The sequence below is a fragment of the Passer domesticus genome, chromosome 5 (genome assembly GCF_036417665.1).
Source record: "Passer domesticus isolate bPasDom1 chromosome 5, bPasDom1.hap1, whole genome shotgun sequence".
Lineage (NCBI taxonomy): Eukaryota > Metazoa > Chordata > Aves > Passeriformes > Passeridae > Passer > Passer domesticus.
Window position 1 is genome coordinate 79,359,515 of NC_087478.1, and position 19,496 is coordinate 79,379,010.

General features: G+C 39.2%; 1 protein-coding gene across 9 annotated transcripts in view; it reads right to left on the bottom strand.

The window, feature by feature from the left end:
• Positions 1-19,496, bottom strand: part of EPS8 (EGFR pathway substrate 8, signaling adaptor) — a 121,991-nt gene that overhangs the window by 27,176 nt on the left and 75,319 nt on the right. For all 9 annotated transcript variants that reach the window (XM_064421356.1, XM_064421355.1, XM_064421354.1 and 6 more), the window contains 9 exons: positions 12,676-12,743; positions 10,624-10,785; positions 10,274-10,423; positions 7,935-8,017; positions 5,625-5,761; positions 3,975-4,048; positions 2,794-2,920; positions 2,352-2,440; positions 247-321 (listed from right to left, as the gene is read on the bottom strand). In XM_064421356.1, coding sequence (XP_064277426.1) covers positions 247-321; positions 2,352-2,440; positions 2,794-2,920; positions 3,975-4,048; positions 5,625-5,761; positions 7,935-8,017; positions 10,274-10,423; positions 10,624-10,785; positions 12,676-12,743 — 965 coding nt within the window. The remainder of the gene's footprint in view (positions 1-246; positions 322-2,351; positions 2,441-2,793; positions 2,921-3,974; positions 4,049-5,624; positions 5,762-7,934; positions 8,018-10,273; positions 10,424-10,623; positions 10,786-12,675; positions 12,744-19,496) is intronic.

The following is a 19,496-nucleotide window of genomic DNA, read 5'->3' on the forward strand; positions in this document are numbered from 1 at the left end:
ATTATAATGACAAAGTGTAACATGAGGCTAAAGATTATTTAAATAAAAACATTTAATAGAAGGGAAAATATGCAGTAAAGTATATAAACTATTTTCTTAAGAAAACTTCATCCTCAGACACAAACATTTCTCCTTACTTATTGTCCAAGGACACAACATTTCAATCTTGTTATCACTGAGAAAGTTACAGAGCATATAAACACAAGAGTTCTGAAGGGAAACACTGAGAAAACTGTAAAATCTCACCATATGTAGTGGGGTAAAGAGAAAATGAACCAGATCAGCTGCACTAGGATTTTGGATATGGAACTTCAACTTGGCCTGAAGGAATCAAACAAACAGTACATTTTAAGAAACATTTAACTGTTAAGACAATAAATACTTCACATAAGAATGGTCATGGTCCTCCTAAGCCCAGTGCTTGGCCTGCAACAACCCCTAAGTGCAAGTGCTCATGCATCCCATTGCTCTTGACTCCATGCATATTTTAGCACCTACTGTGCAAAACAAGAAGTTCCAAAACTAAATCACATGCTTTGTGAAGAGGCATCTCCTTTGGAAATCTGACACTTCTTGCTTTCATTAGTATTCTGCAAAATGTTCAAATAAAACAAAATTGTCCTTCTCAGCTCACTCTTTTCTAGCAATGCTCATAACTATTTACAGACTTATTACATTGTTCCTGAATCTGGTCTTTTCCAAGCTGAAGTAATTCCTTCAGGCATCCTTGTCCACCCTGGAACTTTTTCAATTTTGCTACACTGCCAAAAATATCAGGCCAGGTAGCACAACGGTATATTGATGCCCCTTTGATAATGTTCTGTTGTTGTTTTTTCCCTGGTGGCTTTTACCATTTGCCTGGTTGATCACACTGAACACAGATGTCTGTCTCCCAGCAATCTCTGTTACAGCAACATTTTGTTCTGATTTGTTTTATGTAAGAGATTTTTCCTTGCCAGTCCATGACCATCACATCTACCAGCAGTGCAACTTTATCAATCACTTTATCTGCTATAACAAGATATTTCTATGAAAAACCTGGATCATCAAATCCAACTTATGACCAAACACCTGCATAAAAACCAAAAAAATTCTAAAACCCCCAAACCATTAAAATTCACTGATAGAGCTTCTTGGAGAATTTCTTTTATCTACTGATCACCCATTGGCTTTGTGAGCTCCAGAAATAAGAAGCCCAAATATGATTTAAGGAGTTGTAGTAGTTTCTATTGCATCTTGCCATCTGTTTCTCAAACTGCTTTTGGCTACCCTGGTTCTGCTTTTACATCCAACTGTCCCCCCAAATGAAGAAAAGAGAAGGATATGATTTTGCTTCTAATAACTTCCTATACATTCCTCAGCCATAACAACCCAGTCCCAGTCTACCAAAAGCTCTTTCACAGATGGTAGGTATTTCCAGAAGCTTCCAGCATGAGGTTTTAAAACAATTTCCATTCTACTTGAAGATTTTGTTCTTCTAGCTACTCCTTTTCTTTTTAAACTAGATTCTTAATTTTCTACAGTTCTCCTTGCCTGATATAAAGCAGAAATTTCAGGCTTTTGATGTTCCTGCAAAGATGCTGAAGTAAAGAATTGTTTAAGCATTGTCACAGCACAAATCCTTAAAAGCAACACCAGAACCAAGTCCCAGATGCTGCTGAACACCAAAACAGGAGCTGTGACTTCTTCTGCACAGAAGAGAAAGATTAAAAGATGCACAGATTGTTCTTGAGTAAAAAAAACTAATTTAATGCAGAATGTAGCAAAAAGAATGGAAAAACCCCTGGACATTACATCTTTTAGTGAGAAGGACGAGCATGTTCCAGGATACTCATCCTCCCTTAAGGTCAGAACCACAACATTGATGCAGCTTCCTTTTTTGTTTTTTAAGATATTTTTAACATGTCTAAATATTTCCTACAGCCCCGCAATCAGAATTTATTCCCCAGGAGGAAGAAAGAAGCTGATTTGACTTGGTGAATTCAGGAGCAGCTTTCCCCCCTGGCACAGCCTCCCCAGCAATGGGAAGGGACAGTCAGTGTCTGACAGCAAATGCTGTGAGGGTGTCCCACGTGCTGCCTCCCTTGAATGGGAGACTCCAGCTTGTAGAAGAGGAGATGCCAGCAGAAGGCTCTTGAATTATCATCCTGAATTATTAAAATCAAATTTCCCAAGTCAAAGGATTTAAAGAACCAGGAAGAAACAGGGTGCTGAACACCAAATATGCTCATCCAGCCATTGTGTGGAGAACCTGAGTAGCAGCATCCCAAAGCTCAGAGGCCAAGCTAGCCCAGAGGTGGCTAGCCCTGGTCTAACCTCACATCTCAGACCCACTAGCTGCTTTCACTTACCAGGAGATTGAAGCCATGCTTGAATTTTTGGAAGCAGTCAACAAATTCATCTGGAGGAGGTGGCTTTGCACGGAGAGTCAGAACACCCTCTGGTGAACAAAACAAAATTTTTATGCACCCATTTATATGTATGTAGCTTCCATAAGTATTCCAGATATAGTAAACAACAAATCCATAATAAATTTACCATCTTACAGAATTTTGTAAATACAGAACCAAGGCAGGAGCATATTCTGTGGTCACATCTCTAATTAGTCATTCCCCACTGATTTAAGTAAATTATTTTCATATGTTTCCCTCTAAGCATACCCTGATAGGAACTTTGTGCTCAAATTGAGAGAAAATTGCTACACTGATTAACAAAAAAACCACACAAAAAGAAATTTCCAGCTCCTTCAATGGTCCTGAGAGAAACAGATTTGTGTGCAGTATGAACTCTTACCTCCAGGTCCTTTCTTTTTACTTTTTTTAGTTTTCTTCCTCTTTGAAAGTTCAGCAAATGCCTCTGCAGCTTTTTGCAGTTTGGTAACAAAATACTCTATGTCATCCAAAATATGGTTCAGAATTTGCTGTGGAAGAAAAGAAAAGTAACTTTTTCTCTACAGAATCTATAGCAGAAATACTCCAGAAATTGAAATGTCCAGAGTCCCAGACACCACCAGCTTCCTTGGAACAAAGTCCATGCTGGAATATTTCATATTTAGATTCCTTGTGGTTTTAATTTTACATACCTGTAAAGTATTTTAATTTTATTAAAAAAAAAAAAAACTCAGGCCCGCTGGAAGTTTTTAAACTATGTGTAACAAGATAGTTCATCTCAAATTGCAATTATACAATTTACTTCCACATTACATTTTTGCTGAGAGCACATGAAAAGAATTGTAATTATTGGAATGGACAGCATTTTCATAAAGAGTATAACTTTATAATCTCCTTTTGTAATAAGTATTAAGCTGTTTGGTGAAGCTCTCTACAAATTAAGCTGTTTGTGGAGAAGTGCTCTTTGAAGAATTGATTTCAAAGAGTAACTGGAGGAGAATGAATGAACCCCAGGGGAAAACACAAAAACACCAATCCAGCAGGTCCCAACATGCTTTTCCCAAGACCCTCTGATGAGGGCAACAGCAGAGTAGAGAAGTAGAAAGTGACAAATTACTGATGGGGCAATATTTGATCTAACATATACCATAGAACATGCCAAATATTGTTGCTTATATTCAGGAATGCTTGAAGTTATAAATAAAAAGGGTCCACCTCTCTTCAGAAATGACCATGTTTATTTTACAGGTGTTGCACATATCCAAGTCCTGTAAACTGATGGAATTTTTTATCCTTACATAGTTTGATGAAATAAATTACTTAAAAAATTACAATTTCTATTTCCAGCTCTTCACCACAGAAAACTTGTCATCAACATTCAGTGCGTTTTTCTTCCTTTTTAAAAAAGAATACTAAGGAAAGAAACTGCCACCTGTTCATTTCAGATCTACCACAACAAGCAGAGGCTGCTTGGAAAGCTTTTCTCCAGAACTGAATATCCCATGTGAAGAAAAGTCTTCCCACAAAGGAGAGCTGCAAAATTTCACAGACATGAAGCAGCACCATTTGTAGCTCCTCACTTACAACATCTCTGTCAATCCTGGCTGCCATCATCTCTGCTGTTTCCTCCTGCTCGTGGTATTGTCTGTGCTTTTCATCTGCAAAGAAGGGAGAAGAGAATAAGGCATGCATAAATGTGGGTTTAGTATGTTAGTATATAACAATTTCTATAGAGTTTATGCTTTGAAGTACACTACTGTAAGAAAATCTTGCACCTTAATGCCTGATCCTCTCCAGGCCCACAAAAAAACTTCTGTATCTGCTTTCAGTCTACTTAATTGCATAAATGAAGTTAACTGCAGAAGTATTTTAAATTTAAAAAAAAAAAATCAACTTAAAGTGGCAGATTATAAATAAAATGCAACTAGGAATCATCCCATTTTGCAAAATATGCTGAAAGCTACTCCAGAAGAAGAAAGCAGGAAAGACTGCAGTGGCTTTGAAGACAATTCTAATGTAAAAACATATTAGCAAAAAGGGATAGCAGGTCTGGAAACACAGAAGGAAGAGGGAATTATGCAATAGAACTGATATTTCCAAATAACAGCACCCAGAGTCAGTGACTCTTTTTGAAAATAACAAGGGTGAATTATTTGAGGAATTATAAGGTTTGCATTTTTAATCCACACCTAGTACTGCACTGCATTTGTGAGCAGGTGGGATTTCAGGAAACACATTTTAGAAAAGATCCACCTGAGTGGAATAAAAGGAGCTGCAGGAACTCAGATCCACAACTGCTCCAACAAGACACCAAACTAATAAAACTTTTCTGATATGAGAGCTCAATCAGAAAAACAAGACAGACTTTACTCAAAATAGATATATATAAATACATAGATTAAGTAATTTTAACATTTCAGATTTCCTTGTACATTTGTAGTTGTTTTTATTGCATAGCTGTGTACTTTGTTAAGTAATATTTATATAATTTAATAAAAGAAAAATTATAAGGCTTTTTCATGGTACAGTCTTAATATTAAAACAACCCAAGAAAACAAACTAAAAGAGGCTTCATCTTAACCATTTTAGTCTGTTTTATAGAAGGAACTTTATTCTTTCTGAAGAAGTTTTATTTTTAAAGAAATCTCATCAAAATGTTTTAAAATAGCCATCAAACAGAAAAATCCCAACCCATTAAGAATCGTTAAAGTAGTTCCTAGTTAAGGCTTATAAAAATACCCAAAAAACCCAACAAACTCATTAGCCAAAGCAGCCATCATAAAAATAAATATAATACAAATAAATAATGATGATCCATGATTATACTTTTTAATTTTCCAAAATATCTGGCCCTACTACTGAGGAGAGCATCATTAGATTACTGTGTTACTGTTACACCTTCACAAAAAAGCCCAGAAGATCAAAATCTGGAACCCACACCCAGCACAAGCAAAAGCAGCTCTGAACGGGAATCCAGAAAATGGGAAAATGCAAGGAAATGACAAATCAGATTCTGACAGATCTTTGTCCCCAGCTCAGGCTTGGGGCATCTCAAACTCCACTGAGAAAATCTGCTGGCAGCGAGGGCAGAGGGCTGACCTTGCACAACCACTTCTGCATCCAGCCTCTGCCGTCGCCAAAGTGGCCTTTCCAAAGTAGTTCAGTTGCTACCAAGCACCACAAAAATCCATTCCTGGCCCCCCTGTGTGTGGCAGCAGCCCCAGGAATACTCACAGTCCCCCTGCTCCAAGGCCCACGCCGACCACGCTGCCACGCGGCTCCGCACGTCCACCTGCGTGATGGTCCCCGGGGGCACGGGGGCAGGGGCCCGTGGGGGTGGAGGGATGGCACTGTCAGCTTTGGAGATCATTCTAGAGGGACAGGAGGAAGCCCATGAGTGACACTGGAAGGAAAAATGTTCTGTTCTCCAGTGCTTGGTCAGAGGAATGGAGGAGGCTTCACAAGAACGCTATGGCTTGCCAAGTAAGCTGCACTCCAGACCATGATGTGGAAATATGATAAACACAGCACAAACCCACTCCAGAAAACCCTCTCCAGGAAATCCACTCCACCAGGGAGTGAGAAAACTTTTGTCACCTGGGAAGTGCCCAGGCAGTGTCAAAGAACAGGAGGACACCTGCCAGTTCACACAGATAAATTCAGTGCCTCGGGCTTATTGCACAGCATTTTTACCAGTACATGAAGTTGTAAGGGTGGGACTTGTCTTTTGTATGGGAGAAAATGGGAAGGCTTGAAGCCATCATTTGATACCTTTCAGCCATCACAAATCAAGTTTCTAGTCCCCTAAGTCTGGCCAGTTGTCAATCTTTTTTCTTAAAACCCTGCCAACAAAACCAAGTTCACTGGCTGATTTGTTTTCTAACAGGGGCCTGTTCATCCTCTCTCAATACAAACATATCAATGTTCCCAGCTGCAATTTTCTAGTTCTTAGAGTAGTTTTAAATGCTGTAAGGAAAGAGGTCTTTGAATTCATTCTGTAGTCTGTTGATAACAACAGACAACAAAAAAAAAAGAAATCACAGTAGCTCCTGTCATGTATATCCCCCATTCCTTCCCCAGAGCTCTATTCAAAAACTAGATCTTCACCTTAAATTCACCCTTTAGAAACCCATCTCGTTCACAGCATTGATCAACAAGACCACAAATCAAATGTTGTTTGGTCTTTGAAGAAATAATAATAATAACAACAATAGTAGTAGTAGTAGTAGTAGTAGTAGTCATAGTAGTAGTAGTAGTAATAATAATAATAATAATAAATGTAAATTAATAAATTGATAAAGTAATAAAGAATAGATAAATCTATTTCTTTTGCCTTTCCTTTCTCCAGTCCCCTTTCACTCATCAACAACCTTGCAGCACCTCAATGATGCCTCAGAGGCTGGGTGAGGCAGGAGGGTTCCTCCCTGTGACCCAAAGCCAGCAGGCACATGAGCCAACAGGGAGGAGCCAGCACTCAGCTGCCGCCCACATTTGACCTCTGGGCCTCACAGCCCTCAGAGATTGATATCTCAGATTATTTGTCCCAACAGATGTATTGACCTACATTCTTTTCCCAATTACATCTCATTAGTTTCCCAGCATGTCCAATGTGTTTGAGTCACCCCGGATTGCCTCTCAGTGCTTATATATACCTGGTTTTGCAACAGTCCCACAAATGGTAAAGTCTATTTATTTAATTTTAAACCTGCAAATAGAGTTAGACACAGTTCAGGTTCTCTTTTGTTTTTCTAGGAGTGCCCCTTGCTATAGGAAATCTTTGTAAGTTGCACATCAGAATTTAACAGGTATCCAGAACTATTTTATATTCATTCTAATTTTTGTCCAGCAGAGAGTTCTCTATCTGAGCACAATTATTATTGAGAAATACTATCAGCATCACTTACACACTGAATTTCCAACAAGCTACTACCATCACTTTTCAGTTTCTGATATATTTGTGCCCTTGCTTTTATGCCTGTGTTTGCTACCTCTCATTTCTGTATTAATCTTCTCTGAATCCAACAGATTCTTTCTCTTACATTTTCCAACTGGCAGAGAAGATTTTGCTACCAGGGAAACCAGAAGTTTTCAGCATCATTAAACAGGCAGGCAGGAAGATTATTCAATCTTCAGTTGCTGTTTTGTTTAACATCTTCAGATCCCAAAACCTTTTAGCATACTATTATTTACTCAGAGATATGGAGAATTTATGGTTTTTAATTTAAACTCTGAACTACTTGAGCCATATGCAGAGCTGAGACATGCAATGCCATTCTCTGGCAAGTGGAATTGATCTCAGCTGTTCCCATCACTAAGGTGGAACTGGAGAAGTTAAGACTGACACTATAAATTGAACAGAACATGAGAAAATTATTAAAGCAAGATATGGCTTTAATACACATGGCTTTGGAAGTATCCTATTATCTAGAAGGAAAAAAGCTCAAGCCCCCCACAAAACCCCAAAAGATAGCAGGCAGACCTGGAGAGCTTCTGAATGCTGGGACACTGATAATCCCATATACTGCCAAGAAGCTGGAATTTTACCTCAGTGTCTCAAGCCTCTTCTTCTGTTTCCCACTTTTGCTGTCACTGATTGCACTTTCAATATCTTCATGAATAAGGGTAGCCTAAGGAGACAGGAGCAGGAGACATCAGGAATCAGCTGCTGTGTTCAGATCTTTGAAATAAATATCTCACCTTTATACAGAGAATACCTGATCAAATCCCATTTATTTAAAAGCACTGGGACAAATTATTTTATGCATAAACAACAAAAAAAAAGAAGAGAATAAAACCTGGGAGTTGGTATTTCTGCCACTACTCCAGCCTCAAACATTATCATCATACAAGTAATCTAGACACCAAATTTGTCTGAACAGCTGTAATTATCTCAAGTCAACCACTATTGCATAAGCTACTTTTTCCCTCTGCATACGTAATTTTGGGTTGTCTCAAGTATTTTGTTTGTCTCAGACTATAAAAAGAAAATCCACTAAATATAGAAGCAGCAAAACTACTATAGATGGCAGCAGCATAAGCATGAAGACAGTGACTTGTCATGATTCAATTTCCTCTCAGAAATAGTGACAGCCTCCAATTTCTCATTGATGTGACAGAAGATGAATTTTTCAGAAGATTCCCTGATCTGTACCTTCCTGCCACTCCACAAGTGCAGTCTGCCTCCACCAGTGGCCCCACAAGTGAGATTTTGATGCACATCTGAAGGATTATTTTAATAGATCTTGCATTAAATAGGTCATGGCTTCTCACAGGATTTAGAATGCTCTGTTACATGTCCTCAGCTGACAAATTAATTTCCTACAAAGGCTGTCAAGGCCCAAATCTGTCAGTGTCTGGCTCACTCTGCAAGGACCATGTCTTTCCTAGCACCCTCATCGTGCAGAGGTGTGCACCTTTTTGGGAGGAATATGTGACTTCTGCTGGGACCAGGAGACATTGTTGAATTTAGGATTCAAGGGGATTACAGGACTTTTCAGGCTATAATGGATTGCATTACAGAATAGTTAGGATACTTCAAGCTTACAGAATTAATAGAAGAAAACTCTAGGGGACCAGAGGAACTTAAATCCAGAAGAAGTCCATTAATCCAACACTCTTGGTATTTACTATTTAATTTTTTTTCTTGTTTATAAAATGTCAGAATGCCACAAATAGTAATGATTTTAACTAATTTTTTTGTTGCAGAGGCTCCTGGATTTGCATGTAACTTCAAACAAAAGCCAACAGAGAAAGACCTAAACTTTCAAAACCAAAAAAGTGTCATGGGTAAGGAAAAAAAACCCCAGGATGTGGCCACAGAATCAAACAATACTTCAGAACTAAGGGAGATACTGAACTTCCAAGTCATGCTTCTGTACTCTATATTTTTATATCTACACAGAAGAACAACTTCAAAAATGAAGAGAGACCAATTTACACATTGAGAAACTGGGTCCAAACACTCCTCAAAAGGGATCCCTGCATTATTTAACACAATAACCCCTGAACTTCTGACAGGATCCCACTTTCCTTTAAAACAGCAAATTCTGTGCAACAGATCACACAATAACTAATCATCCTCACACCACTCTCACCATGCTAATTTTGAAACTGATGCACAGTGTGATTAACAATCTGTTCTTTCAAGACAACAATACAAACTACTAGAAAGGAATTAAGAAATCCCCCATGAAATGATCAACTGGAATTACAGAGAATAACTAACAGAATTAAAATTTATAACCTCACAAATAAAGAAGCATTGCAGAATACATTAAAAAAATAATTTACACTTGAAGGCAATGTTTTCATTAGAGACAAGCAATCTCTTTCCTTGTTTTGCCCCTCCTGCAAGGAATGTTTTCCCTTTCAAGATCTCTCCAGCAGAGCAGAGATGCAGAGAGGTGAGAATGTAGAGAATGTTTAATTGCTCAGTGACAAAAAGAACAGAAACACTCAGGGCTTAGATGAGCTCTTTGCAGATTAGAAAATAAATCTGAGACAACTCAAATTATTTTACACCACTTTTTCAAAAGTGTGAAGGTAGACCATAGACATTTTCCAGAGCTTTATGCATTTGCAAACCCAAATTAGCAGCCATAGAGTCCAAGAACCAATATTTACAGTAAAGACATATTTGAACATCCACTAAAGATTCTGTTTAAATATTAGATTACTCCTTTGCAATACATACTACATTACATTTACTAACTATAAGAAGTGTTGGTATCATAAGTGGATGAAACTTACAGCATTTTTACAAGAATAAAAGTAAAGAATTATTTTCTATTAATCAGCTCATTTATCTTTACCCACTGTACTGGTCAATTCATAGAATCTCCCCTATTCAAATAGGTCATAGCAGATCTCCACTATTATCTTACCTTAATTTCATCACACTGGAAAAGATGCAAATCAGGCTTGTTTTGGGTTGGTTCTTTACATATTAATGCAAGAATTGAATTGTAGTTGCATGCATTCATCACAGCTTGGCAATGCTGAATTGTGCTTAAAGGAAAATTCTCCAGTTCATTCTGTCAGAAGAGGGAAAAAAAAGAAGAAAACACAAAATGCCACCTTGCTATACAGTGTCCTGATCTCTGAAAAACTGCATGAGCAAAAAAGAGAAAGTGATAATAAGCTAATTAAAATCCTCAATCTCACATACATCGTTTTTCTGCTCGCTCCCTTTTTCTCTCTCTCTGAAAATGAGACTGTCACTCACAGATCCTACCTTTGATTCCAAGTCCACCAAGCTGACAGCTTTGTCATCCACTTGCAGAATCATGTCTTGAGTCCACACTTTGCCTTTGGCATCCAACAATTTCAGCTTCCTTATTCCATCATCCACTGTAATCATCGCCTCTTTTCGGTCCAGAACAAAGGTGGTCAAGTGCTGGTGAGCAAAATGCACATTTAAAAGAAATTATGATTGCAGTTTTTCCCTATTGTTCAGGAGTGCCACTATTTAAATTGTCAGGAAGTAGCAATGCAAATTATTCATGAGTAAAAGTGCCTTTGTGTATGGCAGAGCCCACCTCTAGGACATGAAGAAGGATGTTTAGTCCAAAATGTCATTTTAAGTCAACTTATTTTTGTGGCTTGCTTTGTGACACCCACTGTCATTTCCCCACTGCTGTAAGCAGTCAGACTTGAAGACACATTCTGACATCCTCCAGGTATCAAAGCTAGAATTAATCCACGAGTTTTAATTAGCTTTCATGAGGAGTGAAAACCTGTCTCTCTCTTGGCAAGCTGAATTCAGGAGGTGCCAGCAGAGGCTTCCCAGAAGCTCCCTGCCAACGTAGCTCCACCACCACCCTGACCTGGAGTGTCCTCATCTCTTCCAGAGCTGCCAGCAGCCTGCTGGTGGCAACCAGGATGGGCTTGCATCTCACTGGGATACCTTATGGATGGGCTGGTCACTTTTCTGGGCAGCACAGAAGAAAATAGTAACAATTTTTGCTCACCATCAGCTTGGAGTACTCTCCAGGCTCAATTAATGGCCTGGAAACTACATAGTACCTCACAAACATCACCTCAGCTGTCATTATTGTTGTGGCAATTTTTCCTTCAGCATGCTAACTGTGCAAGAAAACCCACAAAATTATTTCGTTTTGTTCAGGCATAAATCCATCTTCACATTCTAATTGAAGATCTGGTAACACTCAAACAAGCTGAACCACATTTAATGTATGCCTGCATATCTCCCTTCTAAATAACTTCAAAAAATAAAAATAATACAAGAGGATTAGCTGTGCTTTCTTTGATTACAGGATAACAGCACATGGTAATTACAGAGAAGAAAGTAGGTGTAAGCTGCATATAATCAAAGTATTTAAAAGAAGTAGAGTGAAACAAACTCTGCACTGGCTGCTTACCCAGGAGTGCTTAGATTCTAAATGCAAGTACTAATTGTTATTCCAGTACAGGCCCAAAACCGTTATGAAGGAAGCACACAAAATAGACAGGCAATTAGAACCAACACATGTATTCATTTGCAAGCTGACTTTAGGACTGAAGAAATTAGGAGTCTTCTGCATATGATCTCACAATGCACAGGTGATTTAAAATCCAGCAAAAAGGAGCTGAGCATCTGTGGGGTTTGCAAGACTTGGCTTAACCCATGACAGTGATCTGATGGCAGCAGGAGAAAGTTTAAGCCAAAGTAAGGCTCCAAAAGGAGGCACTGCACTGAAAAGTGCTTAACAGGATACATAGAGCACTCAGGCTTACCCTGCTGAGTATTTTAAATATGAGAGCAGCACGCAGTAATTCTGCAAAGCAGCTGAAGCCAGCAAGGCACACACTTGGCTCTTCACCCTGGGGAAGAATCTGTGCAGGCAGAATGTGTTCAACCACCACGCAAAGCCCACTGGGGCTTGGAGGGGTTAATGCTCAGCACTTGATGAATATTCTAATGCCTCTGCTGATTAGATCTGATCAGAGCATTAGCTTTAAATATCACTCAGTGTGCCTTGCCAGCAGCACAGCTCTGCCTCATCTTTGCAAGGAGCCAGGGCAGCACAAGGTGTGGAATTGAGAAATTTGTCAAGCCACACACAACTCTGCTTACATCCTTCCACATCCAGATTCCAGCTCATCATGGCAAAGCTATGCAATTTGAGACATTTCAGTGTAATCTGCTCTGAAGTGACCCCAGGCTGGAGGGATATTTTGGAGGATGCATGTGCCTTCAAGCTTATATAGCCTCAGAAAAAAACATGTAGGCAAAAATAACCACAAGTAACTGAGGGCTGTAATTGGTGTATCCCTCTCATCTCACCTCCACGTGGTACTGTGATGTTTCAGATATGCTGCTGACACTGTCTCGTGCATAATTCTTTCTTTGTTCTGCAGGTGGGAGGAAAAGAAAGAATAATTATTCATTCAGTGCCTTATCCTGGTGTCTTGACTGCTCCTCAGAGACACTTTGGACAAGTTGTGTACATGAGAAGAGGAGATAAGCTGTGGTTAATTTCTGTATTTCAGCAGAAAAGACCTCCACCCCCACATGGTCCAGCACAAGGACCATTTTTACGTCAGCAACATTAACAGAGAGCTGGTGGGTGCCCAAAAAATCCACTTATCTCATCCAGTGGGTTAGGACACTGGAGAGGAACAGTGCTCTGGGTGGAAACACTGCCTTGGGAAGGCTGATTATTAAAATATTTGTCTTGCCACTGTAGCAGCAGTATGACAACCAGCACTGGGCTCATTGTATCTGTATGAGCATCCTTGAAAGCAAAAGTATTTTCTGATAGATACAAATAATTCTCATGCTAAATCTGCAAGGCACACACACAAAAAAAAGACCTGACTCATCCTTTATTTCTTCATGAAATATTCAATTCACTGAATTGCTAGTGTAGAAATAGGTATGAAAATAGACATAAACACACCAAAATATCTCAAAACAGGGGTTTTTTTCAGTTAACAAAACACAATGCTGCAAAACCAGAAACATTATGTGCCTTTTACTCTGTACAGTAGATTGATATTAAACCAGGAGAGGAAGGAAGGGGAAAAGCAAGATGAAGACACAACACACACCCACACCACAAAATAATGAATTTAGATGAGTACTGAAGAACACTTTTCAATTCTAGTGGAAAAAAAATGAATGCAACATTTGGAAGTTTGGGGTTTTTTTCATTACAACCACTTAAGTGTGAAAAAGTCAGTAGGTGACATGGCCAAAAGAGGTCTAGGGAAACTCGGGAAATTGGTAATTTTTTTTTTTATTTCATTAAGAATCTCACTTTCTGATTATCAAGTAAAATAGGTGGTTTGATTTTTTTTCATATGACGAAAATACAAAACGTACATACAAATTACATCAATTTCACCACACTTGGGAGTAGTTGGAAGCAAAATAAAAGTGATTTTGTTGACAGGAAGGTTAAGTTACTTTTTGTAAAATAAAAAAAAAAAAATCTAAATACTATGAAACATATGATCTGTGCCATGCAGAGATCTGCAGTGAGGAGTCCACAAAAGCCCCCCTACAAAGGTCCCTTCTGTGACCAGGGCTCATTCCTGCAGGAATTCCAGGTGCAAAGACAGCAGTGCCCTCGTTTTCAGACGTCACTTGTGGAAGCATTTGTCACATTTTATAAACACACCATTCTCTCTTCCCTTCTCAGTGATTTTCACAAAAAAACCACCAAGTTTCTGAGATACAGCACTGGCTTGAAGCCCCCCTGCCACGGTGACAAATGCCACTCAGGCAGCAGAGCCATCCTAACCCTGTGCAGCAGCTGCTCAGCTTGCTTCAGCAAGGGAAGTGTGCAGAGCAGTCAAATGCAAGGTCACCACAAACTATCAGAATTTTTAGCCAGGTGTGTGAATCTTTCCAAATAGATATCTTGCTTTCATTCTGCATTATCCTGAAATCCCAGGGCAGAGGATCCCATCTGTATCTACTATTTCTGCTTTTGCAGCATGTTACTGAAATGATTTTTTTCAGTTGATTGTCTTTTGAACCACAGCACAAACCATGCACACCCCAACAACACAGTCAGTAAAACAGTGCTGTCTGACTTGCTACCTTTCTTTTTTTGTTTGGATGATGATCTGAAGAAGTAAAGTCCATCTGTTCCTAATAAAACAAGGGGATTAAAAAGCAGTATCTAATTTAATCCCATAGAATTATTTGCATCTCTAAGGGGATCAGTTAGCAGCCTTCTGCTGTGGACTGTAAATGATACTTCAGTGCTGTCCAGTAAGAAAGATTATATGGTTTAAACAAAACAAAGCAAACAAAAAATTACTTGTTTCAATAACAATGCACCAAATACTCAGTTTTGAGTGTTGTCTTACCAAAATGTAAGTTTTGTGCTATTGAATTAAACAAGCATCAGAAAGTTTATATCCCCTGTAAAATTTGTAAATGCTGCAAACAGTAACAGTTGGAGCTGCTTTAAATAAACAAAGAAAGTCTGATATATGTAGAGGTTCCAAAGGAATTAAAAAGCAGAGAGTAAATTTGCAGGAGGCTCCTTATTCTGCTTCTGTGTTGAGGCAGGAATTTCAAAACCATTTGCAACACAGATTAACAGGTCAACACTCCCAGCCAGAGAGGATGGAAAGTGTTCAACACACACTGTCCAGGTGAGATTAAATGTAAATTTTATTAAAGTTCTTGTTGCTATTACGTTGTAATTAACAACAACTTTAATAAAATTTACATTTAACTAAAGTCAATCAGTGTTTGTGTTAATAAACAAAGAGTAGGGACACAAGAACTGAGAGCAATTCATATTTACACATTTACTTCTTTAAGGCAGGTAGAATGAGAATTAGAAGATGCTGGAGACCCAAGTTATCATTTAGAGCAGAACAGAACATCTGAGCTGGGACTGAAAAACTGCTATAGAGGATCTGGAGGTGGATACTACAGCTGCACCCTGAAATTATTCACCCATCAAAATACATCTTCTAACACGAATTCTGGCATCAGGCAAAATTCTTCCACTGTTGGAAGGGTTTGTCTTCAGCCTTTGTTTTTCAAAGCTTTTACAATCCAATGGTTCATAAGTGGGTTTCCTTTCCCTTACAGCTCCCTGAGACATGGTTTTTTTGGCTGCCTGGCATGAATCACACTGAAGGAAGAATAGTCCCCCCCATGATAATATGAACATTACACAAAGAAATAGTAAGAAAAAAAGAAAAAAAGGAAAGGAAATAAAAAGACTGGCAGCTAAAATGCATTCCCTGTCCCATGGCTTTTGCCAGCACCTCAAAAGGAATCTTCAAGCTCTGCTTTCTCCTAGTGCTTGGCTCCTGTCCCAGATTCCACCTACAACCCTCCAAAAGTCTCACCTTGCCATCAGAAAGGACACAAACCCTTCTGCACCCCCTCCTGCTGAAGTGCTCCACTGCCTGGAGCTCCTGGAAAAGTTGGTAAAAGCCTGCAAATCTGTTCTCTGTCCTCCTCTCCAGAGGACACCAGGGACTGTTGCTCCTTCCTACAGCACCTCTGGGTTTCTATTTCCAAGTCAGAGAGATCTCAGCTGGTGATTCTCACAGGTTCTTTCATCTGTATAAAACTTTTTGTTTTGCTACAGAGGTGTCCCTTGCCATTCTTCAGGAAATGCAGTTTCCATCTCAACTCTTTCACATATCAAAGTGACAGATTATTACCTACCAATTTTAATCTGACTGCTTTTACAGAAACCTTATCACACTAACTTCAAATGCAAGTAACACAAGCTCTACTGTTGAAAAGGTGCAACAGAATTTGCTGATGTGCTGAATGCAGTGGGACGGGCTAGGATGGAGATTATTTTGGATCTGATAACACAGGGATATTTTAGCTGTGGCTGTATGGTGTCAAAGTCTTCTCTAGTTCTCATTCTGCTGCCCCAGTGGGTGGGCTGGGGGTGCACAAGAGGCTAACACAGCTGGAACAGCTGACCCAAAGGATAGTCCATACTGTTTAATATCCTTGCTCAGCAATAAATCTGGCAGGTAGTCTTTCCAAAGACTCCTTGCCCAGATAGTTTGGCCATTGGTCTTCTTGTGGAAGGCTGTGAGTAAATCCCTTTGTGCTTTTCAGTCCCTTTTCTTCCCTGTTCTTTCTTTCACCTATTAAACCATCTTTATCTTGATCCATCAGGTTTTTTTTCTTGCTTTTTTTCCTCTTCCAGTTCTTCCCTCTGTTCTGCTGCAGAGAGGAGACAGGGGGAATGAGCAAGCAAATGAGGAGGTCCTCACTTGCTGGCTGGGGTCAACCCTGACACTAAAAAGAAAATAATGTTTTGTATGCACTGTTTCACTCTCCTCATCCTCCCAATCAATCTCAGCCTCTCACAGGTCCCTTCATGCATGAAGAGACTGCTGAAGCTGAAGTGAAATGCTACAATAGAGACTTCCAGATATGATGCATAAAACTATCAAAAGAAGACTAAAACTATCAAAATATTAATAAAACTATCAAAATTATTAAGTTTTGTTCCTGTATATTCTGCTCATTGTGGCTCTTACACCCACCACTTAAAGTACAATGCAGCCTTAATAACAGGTTAGCTCAAACTCTGCTGATATGCTGTACACTATTTAGATAAAGGACTTTTCCTTTAGTAAAATTAAAAAAAATATCAGAGAGTATCATGGCAGAAGACACTTAAATTCTTAACTACAATCTATAGCAAATGCAACCCAGAAGAATTTGATTAAAATAAAATCTCTCACAACACAAAGGCAATAAAGTGAAAAGCAGAACAGCATTTCTCTTATAGGTCCTGAATGTAAGATCTCCTAGCTACTGAAGCCCCCAGAGGAACTGGAACATTGAGCCACAGAAACTAGAACTCTTCCTGATGTCTGATGTGGACAGATATTGCAGCAATTCATGTTGGGTGAAATTATTGAATTCACCAATCATCAGGAACAGACCATATTTCTGTTTTCAAACAGAGGTTGAAAACGACTGATTTTATTTTCATTTTTGAAAGCATCCAAAACACCAGAAAACAAAAAGCAACCTCTTAATCAAAGACTTTCAGCCAAGTCAAAAACTCTACCAGCCACTACCTGACACAGATCAACAGGACTGTAGATTGCTCTGAAATTTGATGTCAATCCACGTGGACATGGATTGAAAGTCTTCCCCAAAATCTGTCCTAAGGATCCTGGAGTGACAGCATAAAATATTTCTACACATCATCAATCAGAAAAGCCCAATACTTAATTTACTACCATCTATCTGCATTGGACTGATTGTTGATACCCTTTAAGAGTAAATTATAAAAAAAAAAAATCAGCTTGAGGCAGAGCAAAGTGCAGGAAACATGACCTAAACATCCGGGGATAAAGGTCAGAACTTTAGTTCAAAACAAATTTCCTCTTCAGAGGAGCAAACACTATCACTTTCAGAGATTTATGCCAGTAACTTCTCTCTGATGGCTGTGTGGAAATAGCTGTCAAAGGAAGTGTGTTGTTTAGAAGTCAGCTGTCAAATTAATTTGAGAACCAAAATACTGCAAGGATGTTATGTGGATGGCTTCTTTCAGTGCACTCATTTACCTGCCTGTGAGCTGCTTGAGGCTCCCTTGAATTTGTTACACTGCAGTTCTTGCTCTGAATGAGGCATATGAGCAATGCAAAAATACACAGGTGTAGCATTCGCTTTCTCTGAAAAAATCCCTTTGCCCAGGATTTTTCTTCTGGGAAGCTGAGAAGCCTCAGAAAAAGGAAAACAATTCTTATCTCATTTGCTTCTCCTGTGTTGTGTTCATGTGTGGAATGTGTTTGTTTACCCACAGGTGATTGTTTCATTGGATTCTGGTGTGAGTGTTTTGACTCATTGGCCAATCAGTGCCAAGCTGTGTCAGGACTCTGGAAAGAGTCACAAATTTTCATTATTATCTTTTTAGCCTTCTGTAGGTATCCCTTCTGTAGGTATCCTTTCTGTATTCTTCAGTATAGTTTAGTATAGCATTCTTTAATATAATATAGGATAATAAAATAATAAATTAGCCTTCTGAGAACACGGAGTCAGATTCATCATTCCTCCCTGCCACGAGGGTCCTTGCAAATACAATACACAGGCAATTTCACTTCCAGCTCCAAATCACAACCACTAGAGTATAAACTCAGTGCACAAAGCAGTCTATTCTAATGTGCTGTGAGAAGACAATTTTAGCAGCATATTTCACTTCTGGGCTGTACAATAATCTGACAATTTGGAGTGATCCAAATCCAAGGACCAAATTCCTGGTCCATCCCTGCTGAGGAATGAGGCAGCTCCACGCTGTGTCGGGGGCTGGCAGAGCCCCAGCCCAGCCCCGAGGCTGCTGCTCCTCTCCCCACAGGCAGAACTGCTCAAGACAGATGGAGGAGCCAATGCTAGAACAACAGATGACAGCAGGAGCCAAAACCCATCTCAGATGGAGAGAGCAGGAAGCAAACGATGAAATAAACCCCATAAAAATGTGCAGAGAGCACCTTCCCTCGCCTCAGAGAGAGGTTTGTCATGCAAATAGAAAACAGCTCATTTCAGGAAGGAAATGAGTGAAAACAAAGGGATTATTGACACAGGGAAAAAGGCAATTGCAAGGAAGTTTTTGCTATCAGACAGGCACATTAGAGATAGTGATGGCTCCGGTCTGGCTTTGAGCTGAACTCTTGGTAACACCAGTAATATTCCAGCCTCCTTTCCCACAGCACAGAGGCCAAACTTCTGTGGGTGGCTGAAGGGCTGAATATTCATGAATCACCTCAGCAATGGCATCTAAGACATAAAATTCATGCCAGGACATATATATGCCAGGACAGAAATATACACCCATATAACAACAAGCAATAATAATAAGTTGCTGTTGTTATTGTTCTTAATACTATCACTAATAATAATGATAATTTTTTTTTATTAATTTTATTTTTAGTAATTTTCTTTTTCTTTAGTTTTTACAGTGCTTGGAATAAACTGAGTTCAATATCAAGTGGTCACCTAGGAGCCCAGGCACCATTTTATTTGTTGATAGTCAAGCATAGGTGGCTCAGTCCAACGGACTCTCAAGTTTTCCAAGAAAAGAAACATTGTAATGGGGAAAATTTGCTGTGACAACATCATGTTGTCACATTTTAGTTAAACACAGCCCA